The sequence below is a fragment of the Passer domesticus genome, chromosome 1, assembly GCF_036417665.1.
Source record: "Passer domesticus isolate bPasDom1 chromosome 1, bPasDom1.hap1, whole genome shotgun sequence".
Classification (NCBI taxonomy): domain Eukaryota; kingdom Metazoa; phylum Chordata; class Aves; order Passeriformes; family Passeridae; genus Passer; species Passer domesticus.
The window spans coordinates 220118-236397 of NC_087474.1; the positions used below are offsets into that span (position 1 = coordinate 220118).

The window sequence follows — 16280 nt, forward strand, 5'->3', positions numbered from 1 at the left end:
AGCAAACAAAATGGTTCTGGCAGGGAGCACACACCCTCCCGCTCAGTCTGCAGGCAATCTGCCACAGAGGACAGTGGCCCGAGGGATCCCTCTGCACATGCCCTCTCCCACACTCCCCTCAGGCCATTCTGCTCCAGCCACTGCAGAGCAAGTGCTCTGGGAGCTCTGGGAGCTCAGGACAAGGGCCCTGTCCCTACTACACAGCTACATCTCCTCCTTCCCTGCCCGCAGGCACAGACACTGAGCTGGGACTCTCAGTGCAGCCCACCTGGCCATGGCCCAGGGCAGGGCCACAGAACAGCTCCAGATGCTGCACACCCACAGCTCAGCCCTGCAGTCACGACAAAGCTGGGCTGTGAGGAACCATTGGTCCAGTGGGACTGGTACAAGTGGGAGCCTTCCACGGAAGCAAAGGAACACCTGTGGAAGCAGCTCCTCAGAGGGAGCTGCTACAGCCAGGACAGCTCACCTGTCTTCCTGTGGGAATCCACGTTCACTGACTCTCATGGATCCCAGCATGGCCGAGGTGGAAGGGAGCTCTGCCATCGTCCTGTACAGCCTGGCTCAAGCAGAGCCCCCCAGAGCCAGTGGCCCTGGACTGTTTCTGATGAGTCTGGAGCATGTCTAAGGAGGGAGGTGGCATAACCTCCCTGGCCAACCTATCCCTGTGCTGCCCCACCCTCTACAAAGAGCAGAGCCCCACAAAACCCCATGTGAAGCCCCAGAGCTCATACATAAATGTGTGTTTCTGTCCTTGTTGCTCCCATGAAAACACAAGAGTTGCTATTTAGACCCAAGCACAGCCAGGGCTGCCGAGTGTCTGACGGGACAGCTCAAGATCCAAATACTCCCTCCAAAGGCAAGGGCTGCAAGTAGGGGTGACATTGCCACCAGACCTGCACCATGCCTGGTGGCATGCCTGCCACCCACTGTGCCACTACAACCACCACCACCACCACCATCATCATCATCATTGCCACCACTCCATCACCAGCCAGGCATGTACCTCCCACCCTCCTCTTCCCTGTACTCACCCTGCACCACAACGCCCTTTCCCTGCAGGGCTGTGCAGGGACCCCCTGCGAGCCCCCCCTGCAGATCCCACCTGCCAGCCGTGCTGAGGGAGGGCTTGCTGGGACACAGCTCCCTGCACCCCAAAGTGCCAGGCCCTGGTGACCTGCACCCTGTGCTCCCACAAGCCTCACCCAAGTTGCCAGGACCTTCCTTGCAGAGCCCCACCACGTTCCTGCCTCCACTCTGGCTGCTGCATGTTCCCCCTCCCTCCCCTTGTTCAGCGCCACAGAAACACGTGTAAAACCATGACACTGACTTTGCCTCTAATTAGCCCTTAATTTACAAGACACACTCGGAAGGGTAATTAGCTGGCGCTCTGCTCCTGACTGCTGCATCCATCTCCTCTCTGCCTCCTCGTGGGAGGGAGCCTGCTGCTGCTGAAGCAGGGACAACGCTGCTCTCCTGGGACTGGGATCAGCTTGGTCCTGGGACTGGGATGAGCTGGGCTGGGTCCTGGGATGGGCTGGGCTGGGTCCTGGGATGGGATGGGATGGGCTGGGCTGGGCTGGGCTGGGATGGGCTGGGCTGGGATGCTCAGAGCTCAGACAGTGTCTGCCAGGACCAAGCCCCAAGTGCCCCCAGCCCTGGTTATGGCCACAGCCACGAAGCAGAGGAAGGTGAAGAAGGGAGAACAGACACAGAGGGCCTGGGAGAAGCTCCTCCTGCAGAGGGGAAAGTCCTGCAGGGCCCTAGGGAGCGCAGATCTGACCCCTGCTCCCTCACCCAGCCAGGCCAGGAGCCCCAGCACACCAGGACATGTCCTTTCATCACACTTCTGAGAAGCAGCACAGGCTGCCACAAATGCCACTGTTCCATTTTGAAAGCAGGAACAGCTTCCATCAGCCTCTGCAGCCCCTCCAGGCTCCCTGCACCTCTCTCCAGCTGCCTGCAGTCACCCAGCTGGGGGAACTCCCTCACAGCCCAGTCTCTGCTCGCTCACAGACATTGTTCTGTGCAGCTCTGGCTTCTCGAGGGAGCTGCTGGGTGCTCCCAGCAAGGCCAGAGCTTCAGGAATTGCATCCCTTTGGAAGTGACATCCTGGTAGCTGCTGGATATCTTCCCTGTCCATCGTGTAAGTGACATGTAAACACTACATGCCTCTGGGCCTGCAGGAACTGAACCCCCAAACTGCTGACAGTTCCCCAAGTCCCTATCCCAGTCAGTTTCCTCAAGCCCTCCAAAAAACACTCACATGGCTCCCTGATGCCTTTTCAGTACAGCCCAACTGACCACGTGGCACTGGATGGAAAATTACCTAAAACCAGAATGGCCTTTTCCCAGGCATGACATGTGGCAGCCCAGATGCTCTGGGGAAACACCTGGATCAGAGCAAACTGGGAATTCCTCATTAGGGTGTGGCTGCCCAGGGAACAGGATAAAGGAGAGTAAGCCAAAAGTGCACCACCAGTCGGGAAAGAGGTCATTTGCAGAGTCACTTGAGGATCTTTTTTAGGATCTCTTTAATATTTTCAAGAGCAATTTGGCAAAATAAAACACAGGATCTGGTAAAATTTCCTGGCAACATTATACTGGATGCTGCTACCAGGCCCTTACAGTGTGGAGGAATCAAATTTTGGCACAGGGAACACGCTATGCTGAATTTTAAAGAGGCACCAGCTGGAGAGAACTTTTGGGCTCCCCCTGGGTTTACGGCCAAGTACAGGGCAGGTCTTTCCTCTGGAGTGCCAGGCCCTGCTCCCTGACAGGCAGAGGGATGCTGCTGCTGCACCACGGTGCAGAGAACTGTCAGCGTGTGGCTCAGGATGGTGATGGAGGAGCTCCAGGATGGGTGAGGACACCCAGGCATGGGGCTAGCCCTGTTTTCTCTGGTACTGCAGAGGCCAACAGCACAGTGCAGATTAATGCTGTTAACTGTCTGCCAAACAGTGTCCCAAGGAGCCAGCAGTCACTGTGCCTCTCAACCGCTTGTTGCCAACATGTCATCATTTATTCCAAATAAAAACCAGGATTATTGTGAGTCACCTTAGTGTACTGGCTCCCCAGAGCCTGGCTGGAGCCTGCAGCTGAATTTGGCTCAAAGCCTCCCCAAAAGCTACAGCAGCTCAGGACCCTGAGCTGGGCTGAACACAACTGCAGCTAGTGGGAAACCAACGGGTTCTTGAAGGGAGGTGAGAGCCAAGGAGCCTGGCAGAGCTGCCTGCCTGTGAACACCCTGCTGGGGAGGACATACCTCACCCCTGTGTCAACGAGGCAGCAGCTGCCATGGCAGGAAGGTGGCTGTGCTGGAGCCCCTGTGGCTGCTGTTCCCAGAGCCACCTGTGCCCCAGAGCCAGAGTCAGGAGTCTCTGTCAGGCTGGGTTTCTAAAGGAGCACTGCTTGCTGCTACCTGGACATTGTTGGGTCCTTCCTCCTGAACAACTTCCATGAGTGCCAAACACAAGGGCTGGCTCCTAGCAAGCAGGAGCCCCAGGATGCAGACCTGTCATTTGAGACTTCACCCTCTGCGCTCTCCTTGGGGCTGGCCCCCATGCTGGGCACCCACACAGCTCCCAGGCGTGGTGGGGCACGTTCTGGGCTGACAGAGGGACAGGTGTCCTTCCCAGCTCTGCCGACACCCAACGTCTGTGTGGAATCACTGATCCAAGCTGGGCGACTGAGGATTCCCAGCCCAGCTCCATAGCAGGGCCATCAGGATCTGCCAGCTTGCACACAGCAGGAGCCATGCCTTGCACTGGGCCTCACAGATGCTCTGACACAGGGAATCTCCCTCCCCTCTCAGTGCTGCCCTTGCAGAGCATGGTTTTGGACATCTGCACATGCTCATAACCAAGTGACACCCCAGCTCCTACCAAAGCTGACTCGTGGTGGGTACAAACCATCAGGACAAAAAACTCTGCATGGTGCCAGTGACTCGGGGACAGCTGAGAGCCTGGGCTGGCTGTGGCAGCAGCATGGGGAGGGTGGCCATGGCACCCTCCCACTCCCCAGCCAGAGCTCCAGGACACACAGGATGAGCCAATGCTTCTCCAGACAACACACCAATTCACCTCCGGTTTAGAGGGTGACCAGAAGGGCCCAGCAGACTGGAGAAAGCTGGCAGTGGGCACCTCAGTGACGCTGCCCCCTAAATCCTGCCCTGGGAGCACTCTGCCAGCCTGGGCACTGCGGGCAGCTGCAGCTTCTCCGTCTGCCTCCAGCCTGAGCTCTGCACCAAGCCCCACACAGAGCCCACGCTGCCAGCTGAGGCACCCCACGCTACCACGGAGCAGCTCCGTGGCCAGGGAAGGCGAGCTCTGCAAGGAAGAGGAGGATTGCTGGAAGAGCAGTGGCAGACCTGGAGCCAGAGGAGCCCCTGCACTGCCCAAGCTTTGCTGCACAGTGCAAAGTCACCTCACAGGTCTGCCCCTCTGCCACTCCTGCCCGAACAGTGACAGATCTGTCAGAAAATCTGAGCCTGACTTGAACACTGCTGGTGCCAGAGAGATCACAGTGATGCTGGGTGAGTGGTTCCAGTGGTTAATTGCCTTCACTGCTGAAATCTGGGCCTTATTTCTGGCCTGAGTTGTGTTCCTTCTGCCACTGTCACTGGATCCTGGTACATTTTATCTGATAAAGAGCTCTCTCACCAAATTTCTGTTCCTATACAGGTATTTACAGGTGGTGTTGAAATTATCTCTTAACCTTTTCTCCAGTAAGTTAAATATATTGAGCTCATTGAATCTTCCTACAAGGTGATTCTGAGAGCAGTTCCTAGTTTTTACAGCCTTTCCTGTCCATCATTTTTAGTCTCATCCTGTGTACACATAAATCCATTAACCTGAGCTCTGTGGAAGTCCTCTCCACCCCAAAACTGACTGTTACCATCCACACCTTGACCGCATCTTCTAAAATTCCTGAATTAAATAATTCAGCCTTGCTGATTCCAACATGTCCACATCTCCTACCTGCTGTTTAATTTGCTGCCTAATTACAGCTGGAATATGAAGAATTTATCATTCTGTGCTGAGATACATCATCCTGCCTCTTCCCAAACACCAATACGAGTGTTCACTGAACACTTTGCTTTTTTTCCTTATTAACCATTCTATTATTCCCATACAGTAATGAAAGAATGCTGGGGTTAGGATTCATTAGTTCCTAATACACTTGAAAAAAACCCTTTCACTGTCTGTAACTCTACTGGTCCCTGTTCTGCATCTCCTCGTGCAGCCATGGCAGTGCAGGCTCCTGTGCCAGCCAAGGTGGAAGGTGAGCTGGATCCATCACTTTTATTTGTATGTTGTGTGGAAACTCCATGGAATGTGAATAATTGAGGATTAGAGACTTGGTGAGATACGTGAGCAGTGACTGTTCTCATGGCTCTCAGGCTGAACAATGGTGACAGGGTGAAGCAGCCACCCAAGCAGTGGCTCACCCAGCACTGGGCAAAGATGAGTCTGGCATGGAATGGTGGTGAAGGAGACCACGCTGCAGAGACCAAGACAGAGAGTGCAGGGAGGACACGGGAGCTGCCCTGTGCTCAGCACCTGGAGCAGGAACTGAGACACAGGAGCTGAGTTTTTGCCAAGTAAAGCAGCTGTGAGAGTGATGAAAGAGAGGTTTTCCTCTGGGAGAAAGGAACAGAAGTGAAGTGACAGACTTGTGCAGATGTTCCCAAAATGGGGCAGGCAGTGTTAGTGTCCCCGTAAGCTGGGACACTCCTGTCCCCACAGAGAAAGAGATGGGGGGGTCTCCCCAGCAGTTGTGCTGTGCTGGTGCTCTCACTTCATCAGTGACTTTGTTCCTAAATTCCTCATCACCACCATCTGTCAAATGTTGTTTAACTTCCTCCCTAGACCTGGTGGGCACGGAGTGTGATGTGGGGCAGTGTAAGGCTGCCAGGCTGCCCCGAGAGCCCAGAGCAAATGGTGACACAGCCCTTTGTGTGGCTGCAGCCAGTGAATCTGGAAACACAAGGAGCTGGAGCACTTCCCATAAAGCCAGGAGGGTCACTTCGAGGGCTGCTCACAATTAATCACTGCTGGCGGACGTTGGGCCGGGAGCGCTGGCACGGGAGCCTCCTCCAGCTGGCTGTGCCACGGAGCCACAGCCTCCAGAGCCACAGCCACCACAGCCACAGCCTCCTTCGGCTGCAGCTTCCAGCCCCTGCTCAGCACTTACCCATTACTTTATCATGTTGCTGTTAGTTTTATCACTTTTCAGACACACACAGATACAGCTGCACAAACCACAGCAGCACCATGCAGCCAGCCTCTTCCGCCTGCTCCTGCCCCTTCTCACTATCGAGACAGAGAACAAACAGTTTGCATCTCCTCTCCACCAAGACTGACATATTTTTAAGCAGTACAACCTTCCTTTTAACTTTCTGGTATCCGGTAAAATATTCTTTTAAAACTCCTAATTACGCTTCACTTTTTTTTCCCCTGTTTAAATTCCTTCTCCCAAAAGATCTGGCACGTAATTGCTTCCAGCTTGGTGAAATTGGCTCAGACACATTTTTGTGTGCATGTGTCTGTGCATGTGTTCAATACTCTATTTCTGATCTGAATGTTACTCTGCCTGAACACCAGCACAATACAGCCAAGTCACCTTTACGTAAGGCACTACTGAATTTAGTTTGGTGATTGGGGTAACAGTGGTGTTCTCCTTGGGAGCTGCTCTGCTGTTTGGAACCAGCATTCAGAAAGTCCACGGAAGCTTTAGTGCAACTTCATAAGGTCCCTCAGTGACTCTCCAACACGTTACAAAGAATTATCTCAGAGAACCAAGGTGCTGGGAATGAGCAGCAGAAGCAGATGAAGGAAGCAGGGTCTGTGTTCCAGATCACTCTCCTGCTCTGTGACTGTGAAGAGAGGTGTCCTTACAGTCCCTGCAGGAAATCTGCAAGTAATGCTGTCTAAAACACAGCCCAGAACAGATCCCTGAGATCCCTGTGGTGGCAGTGGGAGATGGACCAGCAGCACCGACATGGATCCCCATCTGTGTGTAGATGGAGCAGGAACCTGGCTCTGAGACAGAACTGCAGGAGGGAAGGGAGCACAGCCAGAACTTTCTGGGCTTGCTGAGGAGTGTGGAGCTGGACCAGCACTGCAGTGACTGATGAGGAACAGCCCCTGCCCCCAGCTCCCAAGGGCAGCTGGGGAAGGGCCAGCTGGGGATGCTCGAATTGCTGTATTTTCCTGCACAACTCCTGTTTCTAAAGCCATTCACTCATACAAGGCTTTATCCACCCCTGCCTGCTTTGTCCACAGAGGCTGCTTGGTGTGCAGCAGCACAACCTCCTGGGGTGCATAATTCCAGGGGATGGAGCAAGCCCTGCTGTTTGGAGAAGAGGATGGCTGTGCCCCTTGCCTGCTAGCGATGAGCTTTCCCACGTTGCTCTGGGACACTCCCTGTCCAGCAGCACTGTGCAGACCCAGCAAAGGCCCTGTGTGCTGATGGCAGGGGCAGCCCCAGACAGACTCACCCCTGGAGCTGCTGCCTGTGGTCAGGATGAGCTGGGGCTGTGTGACACCAAAGAGCAGGACTCTGTGGCCTGTAACAAGTCACTCCCTGGCCCCTCTCCCTCCTGCAGCCAAGCCTGGGCTGTATGGATGAGACAGTTTGGTTTGCTGGAGAAGGCTCCCAGTCCACCTTGGAGAACACCGGCCACCCCTCCAGCCCAGCCCTCCCTGGCAGCACCAGGCAAGTTATTTACACTGAGATTTTCACAGGTGGCCACTAATTACGCCCCTGTAGCTTTTCCAGGTGCCCCACGCAAGGAACCTGAGCCAGATGTTCCAGAATTGAGGATGCTGAGAGCTACAGCTGCAGCCCCCAGGCCTGGCTATCTGCCCCATGCCCACCTGGGTGCCTGTGCCTCCCTGGCTGCCCTGTGCCCTCCTGGCTGCCCTGGACACCTTGGCCAGCCCTGGGCAGGGCTCTGATCACCATGGCACTCCTCTGCCTTGTGCTTCTCCCTCCCTGCTCCTCTCCTCCTTCCTTTCTCCAAGGCCTTTTCCCTGCTCAGCCCTGCACTGCACAGCTCCTTAGTGATCTGGTAAGGAATAAGTGCATCAACTCCCTAATTACCCCTAATTAGGGTTAGTGATCACACTGTTGGGTCAGAGAAAGTCGGTGTCTGCTTTCCCCCTGGGGAGGGCAGGTAGAGCTGGGTGTGGAGGGGGGAAGCACCAGCAGCTCCCTTCGTGCTCCGATCCCCTCCAGGGACCCCTCCCTGCTCACACAGCCCTGGAGCTGCCTGTTCCAAGAGCAGGAGCCATTCTGACCAGCAGAATCTCAGCCCTCCAGCCTTCTGTCCAGCACGAGAACCAGGCACCAAGGATTGCTGGTCCTGTCCCACCTGTGTCATCCCACCCGGCTGCAGCCACTGGCTGCTCCTCCTCTTCCCACAGAGTCCTGACAATTCCAGCTTCTACTCAATGCAAAACTTTAAACCAGCAGCTCAACCTCACATTTGGATTCATCCTCCACCTTCAGACATGCAGATAAACATTAGCAAGAGGTTACTGTATGACTGTAATGGTGAATGTATAATATTTATAATATACATATGAATTTGCAGTATTTTATACATGATTCATGATGCAAAATATTAATTACAGATAAATTTTAGTAAATCTCTCATCTCAGCTTCATCTTCAGACTACAAACAACCCTTTAACATATTATTGGGAAGGGCAGAAGTCCCACACTGAGGAACAGACAGACCCTCACCCTTTTCCTTTCAGCTCAGCATCCCCATGTCTGAGTTACAGAATCCCAGTCTGGTTTGGGTCAGAAGTGACCTCAAAGATCATCCACTCCCAGCCCCTGCCCTTGGTGGACACAGTGACTAACACTGGACTTTTACAGTCAGACTCTACAGAAAGGCAAGTGAGCAAGCAGAAATCACAGCTGGAGGGAGGGAGGGTGTGTCCCCACAGCTGGCACGGAACCAGCTGTGCATGGGCACTGCCCCCACCCCAAGCAGCCCCTCAGGCTGGAGGGGGGGCACTGGGGGCCCTGCTCTGGCTTTCCCTCTGCTGCCCAGCTCCCAGGGAGCACCACAAAGAGCACAGTGGACAGGACCCTGCCTCTGAGCAGAGCACAGGACACACCGAGCACAGGCGGAGCCACTCGTGTGCATGGAACAGAGCAGCCGTGGGACTACGGGCCAGTCCCGGGGACACCAGAGTCCATCCAGCCTTCCCTGCCAAGTGTGGGGCACAGCTTAACCTGGGATGCTCCTTGACACACGCCAGGGCAGGGTGACCCCAGCTGCTGGTGGGGGGGAAAGCAAAACCAACTTTGTTTCACAAGTCAGAGCTGAGCTTTCCCTCCCGAGTCCCCATTTCCATTATTTTGTAGATTAATGACCCTGCTCTGACCTGAAGAACCTGTCGTGCAGCCACAACCAGGAGAAAGGCAGGAGATGATCCACCAGCCTCCTGTCTGCCATGACCTGCACCACCCTGCTCTCACTGCTCTTCTTCCCTCAATGTCATTGTCCCCCACGGCGAGCAGCGGTGTGCCAGGGAAACAGGTTTTCCCTTTTCTTTGTTAATTCTTCCCTCATTACATTTGAAATTCCACAATCAGTGTGCACTGTAATTGTCGAATTTGATGCTAATGATTAATGAATTAAACATGGATCCATCAATTAGTCCTCGGAGAATAATTCTGCATAAAGCAGCGGATAATGTAATTACAGTAACAAAGATAATGAGATGTTAACATCGACGGAGCCCGACGTGACATGATCACAGCAGGCTCAGCAACCCCGGCCTGGGGGAGCCAATCCCTCACTCTGCAGAGGAAGAGCATCGGGGGGCACGGGCCCGGCGGGGGGGCCCTGCCAGCGCGGGGCTCCCCCGGCCCCGGCCCCGGCCCCGGCTCCGCAGCCGCCTGCAAACGCTGCCAGCCCCGCTCCAGAGGCCACCACGGAGCTGCCAGAGAGGACCCCGAGCTGCTCGAGACCCAGCACCATGCCCTGCCATCCTGTTTGCAGTGACTGGGGCCAGCACGGGCTCCCTCCCACCAGCGCGTCCAGCATGGAGGCCCAGAGACGGGCACAGAGGCCAGGGATGGGCACAGAGGCCAGGGATGGGCACAGAGCCCCAGGGATGGGCACAGAGGCCCAGAGACGGGCACAGAGCCCCAGGGACAGAGCCCCAGGGATGGGCACAGAGCCCCAGGGACAGAGCCCCAGGGACAGAGACCCAGGGATGGGCACAGAGCCCCAGGGATGGGCACAGAGGCCCAGAGACGGGCACAGAGCCCCAGGGACAGAGCCCCAGAGATGGGCACAGAGGCTCAGGGATGGGCACAGAGGCCCAGAGACGGGCACAGAGCCCCAGGGACAGAGCCCCAGAGATGGGCACAGAGCCCCAGGGACGAGCACAGAGGCCCAGAGACGGGCACAGAAGCCCAGGGATGGGCACAGAGGCCCAGAGACGGGCACAGAGCCCCAGGGATGGGCACAGAGGCCCAGAGACGGGCACAGAGCCCCAAGGACAGAGCCCCAGGGACGGGCACAGAGGCCCATGGACAGGCACAGAGACCCAGGGATAGGCACAGAGGTCCAGAGATGGGCACAGAGGCTCAGGGACAGGCACAGAGCCCCAGGAACAGGCACAGAGGCCCATGGACAGGCACAGAGCCCCAGGGACAGGTACAGAGCCCCAGGAACAGGCACAGAGGCCCATGGACAGGCACAGAGACCCAGGGATAGGCACAGAGGTCCAGAGACGGGCACAGAGGCTCAGGGATGGGCACAGAGACCCAGGGATGGGCACAGAGCCCCAGGGACGGGCACAGAGACCCAGGGATGGGCACAGAGCCCCAGGGATGGGCACAGAGGCCCAGGGACGGGCACAGAGGCCCAGGGACGGGCACAGAGGTCCAGAGATGGGCACAGAGGCTCAGGGACGGGCACAGAGCCCCAGGGATGGGCACAGAGGCCTAGAGACGTGCACGCTGCCACACTCTGCACCGATGGCTCCCTGTCCTGTGCTGTGGAGCCAGGAGTCGGTGCCAGCACACAGAACTCGGCCCAGGGACAGCTGGACCCTCATCACCTCAGACAAACAGGAGCATCAACCAAGCCCTGCATCCCAAGCAGTGCCTCCCAGCACCACACACTCTGCAAAAAGCTCTCCCTGGAGATGCAGGAGTGCTGCTGCAGAAGCAGGAGGAGGAAGAGGACTCACACTGGCACTGGCCCCAACACACGTGTCAGACCATGCAGGTTGTTCCTCGGGCTGAAGGAACTGGCCAGCAGCAGTCCCCACCCAAAATCCTCCAGAGCTTGAGCTCACAACTCCGTGCTGAGTCCGACTGGCCTGTCCTGCTCAGCCTGCCCAGTGCTGAGGACATGTCTGCTCTCTGGCACTGCATCCCACGGGAGACTCATGGTGCTCAGCAAGCTGGAGAATCCCCTGTGAGCCCCCCACAGTGGAGCAGAACTTTCCCCTTTAGCCTGCTCCCTTCACTCTACTGCTCTGGCTCCCCCATGTTTGTTTCCTTCAGTCCCATCTCTGTCTGCTGCTGGCAACACCTCCAATTGCTGCCTGCAACCACAACCATCTCAGCACTGCTGCAGCTCTTCCTGCACTTCTCTTCACTTCCCACTCAAGGCAGGCTTCCCAGTGCTGAGCTCTCGACAGCCTCTGCCACCAGGGAGCTGCAGAGGCAGCTGCTGTGCTCCGTGCCACGTACCAACTGTCACAGGTGCCATGGACACAGCCCAGCACCTCCCTGGCCAGCTCCCCTTTGGAGCAGGCCCCTACAAACCTCTGTGAAGCAAGAACCCAGGCTCAGCTGGGCTGAGGCTAGGCTCCTGTGCTGACTGACACTGTCTCGTGCCACCATCTCTCCTCCCTCAACTGAAGTCCTTTTTCATCCCACCTGCACTTTGATAGGAGCTGCCCTTGTTCCTGGAGCCAGGAACGTGTGATGCAGCACAGCACGAGGCCAGGTGAGCCTGAGGAACCATAGCAAGGATGCACCTGGGGGGCTGTGAGGGAGAGGGCAGGAGAAGAGACATTCCAGTGGGAAGAGGAGCAGCAGGGATGTGAAGGAGACACCTGAGCCAGCAGTGGCACACCTCTCATGAATACCTGCCTTCAGGCCACAGCACCTGTGAGCTCTGGCAGATCTGCTCATCCCTTTCCTGCCCTCTCCAGCCCAACCACTGCAGGGCCATCCCCTGCCACACCTTCCACCAGACCAGGCTTCTCCAAGACCTGTCCAAACTGGCCCTGGACACTTCCAGGGATGAGGCAGCCACAGCTCCTCTGGCCAACCAGTGCCAGGACCTCACCACCCTCACATGGAAGAACTTCCCAATATCCAATCTAAACCTCCCCTCCTTCACTATAACATCATTCCCCCTTGTCCTGTCACTCCAGGCCCTTGTCCAAGCTCCCTCTCCAGCTTCAGGCACTGGAGGGCTCTAAGGTCTTCGCTGGAACCTTCTCTTCTCCAGGTTAACACCTCCAGCTCTCTCAGCCCTCTCTGTAGGAGAGGGCTCCAGCCCTTGGAGCATCTCCATGGCCTCCTCTGGACAATGAGAACTCAGCCAACCCAAAATAAAACCAAGCTTAACTGCAGTAAAGCTGCCTTCTTGAATGGTTTAAATACTGGTGCACAGAGCCCCCACTGGCTTCACACACACAAGTCCCTTCCTCACTCCTACTGTACTTAGCATGAAGCTGTCTATACCTGCCTTGGAGTTATTCTGGATCCTCACCAGAGCACTGCACTCATGTATTTCATCCACATACAGGGCAAGGTGAGACTTCATTTTTTATTTCTTCTGCCCTCTGTGTTCTTGGTCTTTCCTCACCCCAGGTAAAGACACTGCAGTGGACATCAGCCAGCACAGTCACTTACCTCTGCAGAGGTCAGCTCACAGAGGAACCAGACACTTGCTCTGAACTCTAACCACTGGCCACCTGGCTTTGCCCAGAGACTCCTGGGGCAAGACAGCAAATCCCTCATGTCTCCAAAGTCTGTGTCCTCTGAAGATTAACTTGTGACTGACAAAGAACTGCAAACTTTGAAGTGCTTCTCCTCCAGGTCCCAAAATATGTGTCAGATGAGAGATGCCCAGTGGATCCAGTAACAATCTCATCCACAGTCCCAAAGGTGGCAAAACTGTGAGGTCACTGCTGATTTGAAGGCAGGCAGATTCTCCATCAACCCTAAATCCAGCCCTGGGCATTGCACAGGGATAAGAGCACATCACCTCAGAGAGTCTGTGTCCTATCAGTGCACTTAGTGACTGCATCCACTGCTATGGGGCTTGGAGGCATCAGAGAGGGATTTAAAAAGCCTCAGAAAAGCCTTTACTGATTGTGTACCAGACAAAAAGCATTTCTGACACTGCAGACACAGCCTGAGCCAAGACAGGACTCACACCTGTGGTAAAGCTGCTGTCCTGGTGCTGAGCCCTGTGTGGACACCCAGTCTGGGCAGCCCAGAGCACTGCTCTGCTGGAGGGCCCAGGGCAGACAGGGGATCCCAAAGGCACAGAGCCTACATGGCAGTGACCATGTGGGAGTGCCACAGGGTCCCCCCCCTGCACACTGCCAGCAGCACCTGCAAGCTGGGCTAAAGCACATCTGAACAGGAAACTGGTCTCATTCTAAAGGCTCAGGCAGTGCTCAGCCCAACTGCTCTCCAGATAAACTATTCCAACATTCATTTCCCCCTTGCTAGGACATTGCATCTCCTCTCCTGTGTAACTGCTCTAGCTCCAGCCCACCCTCTGCAACTGCTCCAGCCCCCTGGCCCAAACTGCAGGGGCACTCTCACACTGTACTCATCCTTGGCACTGGTTTTCCAGCAGCAGGGATCAGTAATCCAGGTACATCCCAGTAATCCAGGTACATCCCAACCTGCTCCTGAGCCCAGCAGGACTGAGAGGACTGCTGGAAGCAGGATACGGCGCTGTGTGAGCAGCTGGTTTGACATCAGCAGAAGATCCTCTGTGGTTTGAATCCTTCCCCCAGCTCTGATACCTCTGCTAAGTCAGAGCTCAGACAAAGCACCTCTGACAGGCAGGCAGAGAAGTGTCCCTGCCCAGACTCAGGAACTGTCCCATGCTGGGGAACGCTGAGTGCGGGTGGAGGTGGTGGAAGAGTGTCAGTGTACAGTGGAGAGCCCAGGCAAGGAACAGGCAGAGCTGCACAGCCCTGGTCAGAACTGACAGTTTACCCACAGATGACTTCTAACTTACTAAGAACAGTGGTTTGGGTTTGGGAGGGCTTGTGATGCCCTCCTTGGCACCATGTGAGCAGTGATGTTACTTGCCCCATTCCCTGTCCATGTCTCTGTGTGTGTGATGCCAAGGACTCCAGCAGCTCCTGATACTCACCACAGCTGCATCCCACCTCCCCTCAGCCCCAGGTCACTCTGAAGCTCTGTGCTGACAGCATCTGGCCACGGGGCAGAGCTGGGGCACAGAGCAGGAGTGAACCAGATGGGGATGTGTCACCCAAGCTCACCCTGAGTACTGGATTTGGAAGAATTTCTGTGATCAGCAGCACCACCCTCAGCATCCCCAACAGAGCTTTTTCCATAACCTGTGCACCAGACTGTGCCAACAGCTAGCTGAGATAAAGGCAGGTGGGAACTGCCCACCCTGGCCAAGGACACCAGCCCCAAGGATGCAGTAAAGGCTCTGGGAAATGTGAGCAGGACAGCCCCAGGTTCAGCAGTTCCCCCTGGCAGGGTGAGAGCCTCCCATGGCAGCAGCAGTGAGAGGAGCATGGCAGGAACTCCATGAGAGGAGGAGTGTGACAGGAACTCTGTGAGAGGCCAGAGGGACAGCCAGCCTCCCAGTCTCACCTCACCACACTCTGGGGCAACTCTTCAGTGTGCACACAGAGTGATGGTCCCAAACCAGATCTTCACCATTTCTCCAGGGAAAGGTAAGGAGGAAAGAGGGTCCCAAAACCAGAAAGAAACAGAACTTGTCAGGAACCAAGAGTCTTGGGATTTCCTTTGGTTTAGGGAGCAGCAGCTTCCACCATGTGCCGCAGCTCACCAGCCTCAGCACTCTCCTCAAGGTGAGGAAATTCCTCAGGGGTTCACACTGCAGTTAAACCCTCTGACGTTCTTCTGTCCTGGATGCCAACCAGCACAAAATCCTACAAGTATTACCTCTTACCTGTAAAATCCTAAAAGGATTACCCAGGGAGCTTACCTGGGACCTGCACAGAAATGCCAACACCCACCAAAGGGACTCCCTGAGGGTGGTGAAAGCCAGACACTCCAGAAGGGGTTCTGTCACCAGCTCAGCAAAGCTAAGGGCTGCTGGGGCATTGTGCAGAGACAGCTGCTGGCTCTGTGCCACCCACACCAGCTCCTACCTGTGCCTCCTGCCAGCTGCGAGCTGCTCCTGTCCTTGGCCAGCCCGTTGGCCTTGGGGCTGGCGCTGGGCGCTGCCGCCGTGGCCCGGGGCAGCCGCTTGCCCGGGACCTTCACCGTGGTTCGCAGCAGGTCGATCTCCTTGCCGTGCACGTTCTGCATGTAGTCCTGCAGCAGAGCACAAGGGGGGAGGATCAGCCCTGCCCCAGCCACACACGCTCAGCTCCCCCATCCTCAGAATCAGCACTAGGCCCTGCTGGATGCCAGGACAAGCCCGTTTGGGAAAGCACGGCTGGGGATCAGAGACCACATGGAGCCAAAGGGCACACAGCTGGCCAGCACCTCCTCCTCCTCCCTGTCATCCTTGCTTAATCTCAGCACTCACCTGCAACAGCATATGATATGATATAATGACATATGATATGACATTATATAATATGATATGAGTACAGCATAAGCAATAGGATACCTAAAAATTCCCTCAGGTCACAGCTGGGCTAAGAGAAACCCAAAACAACAGAACTCAGGTAACTGCTCATTCACCTGCAGAGCTCCCTGTTACTCCAAACTTGGTGCTTCCACCACTTCTTCTGGCAGACAATTCATTATACAACCAAAAGCCCATGTGCAGTCTGTAACTATCACTCTGCCCTGTCTTCCAAGAGCATTTCAGCTTTCAGTCAGAATGAGGGTGCAGACTCCCAATCTCTCCCAAGCATTGTATCCCTTCCTGTGTCTCTCACCCCTCCCTGCCCCTGGGGCACTGTGGTTCTTCTCCAGCCCTCTCTGATGAGGCCAGCTCCTCCTTGGGCTTGTGCCCTCAGAAGGGGAAGACCCAACCAATGTCACAGGGGGAAACTCTTGGTCAGATCCCAAGGGAGCAGGGACCA

General features: G+C 55.8%; 1 protein-coding gene across 3 annotated transcripts in view; it reads right to left on the bottom strand.

The window, feature by feature from the left end:
- AGAP3 (ArfGAP with GTPase domain, ankyrin repeat and PH domain 3) overlaps positions 1–16280 on the bottom strand; it is a 108052-nt gene that overhangs the window by 19512 nt on the left and 72260 nt on the right. For all 3 annotated transcript variants that reach the window (XM_064408002.1, XM_064408056.1, XM_064407942.1), the window contains one exon: positions 15393–15558. In XM_064408002.1, coding sequence (XP_064264072.1) covers positions 15393–15558 — 166 coding nt within the window. The remainder of the gene's footprint in view (positions 1–15392; positions 15559–16280) is intronic.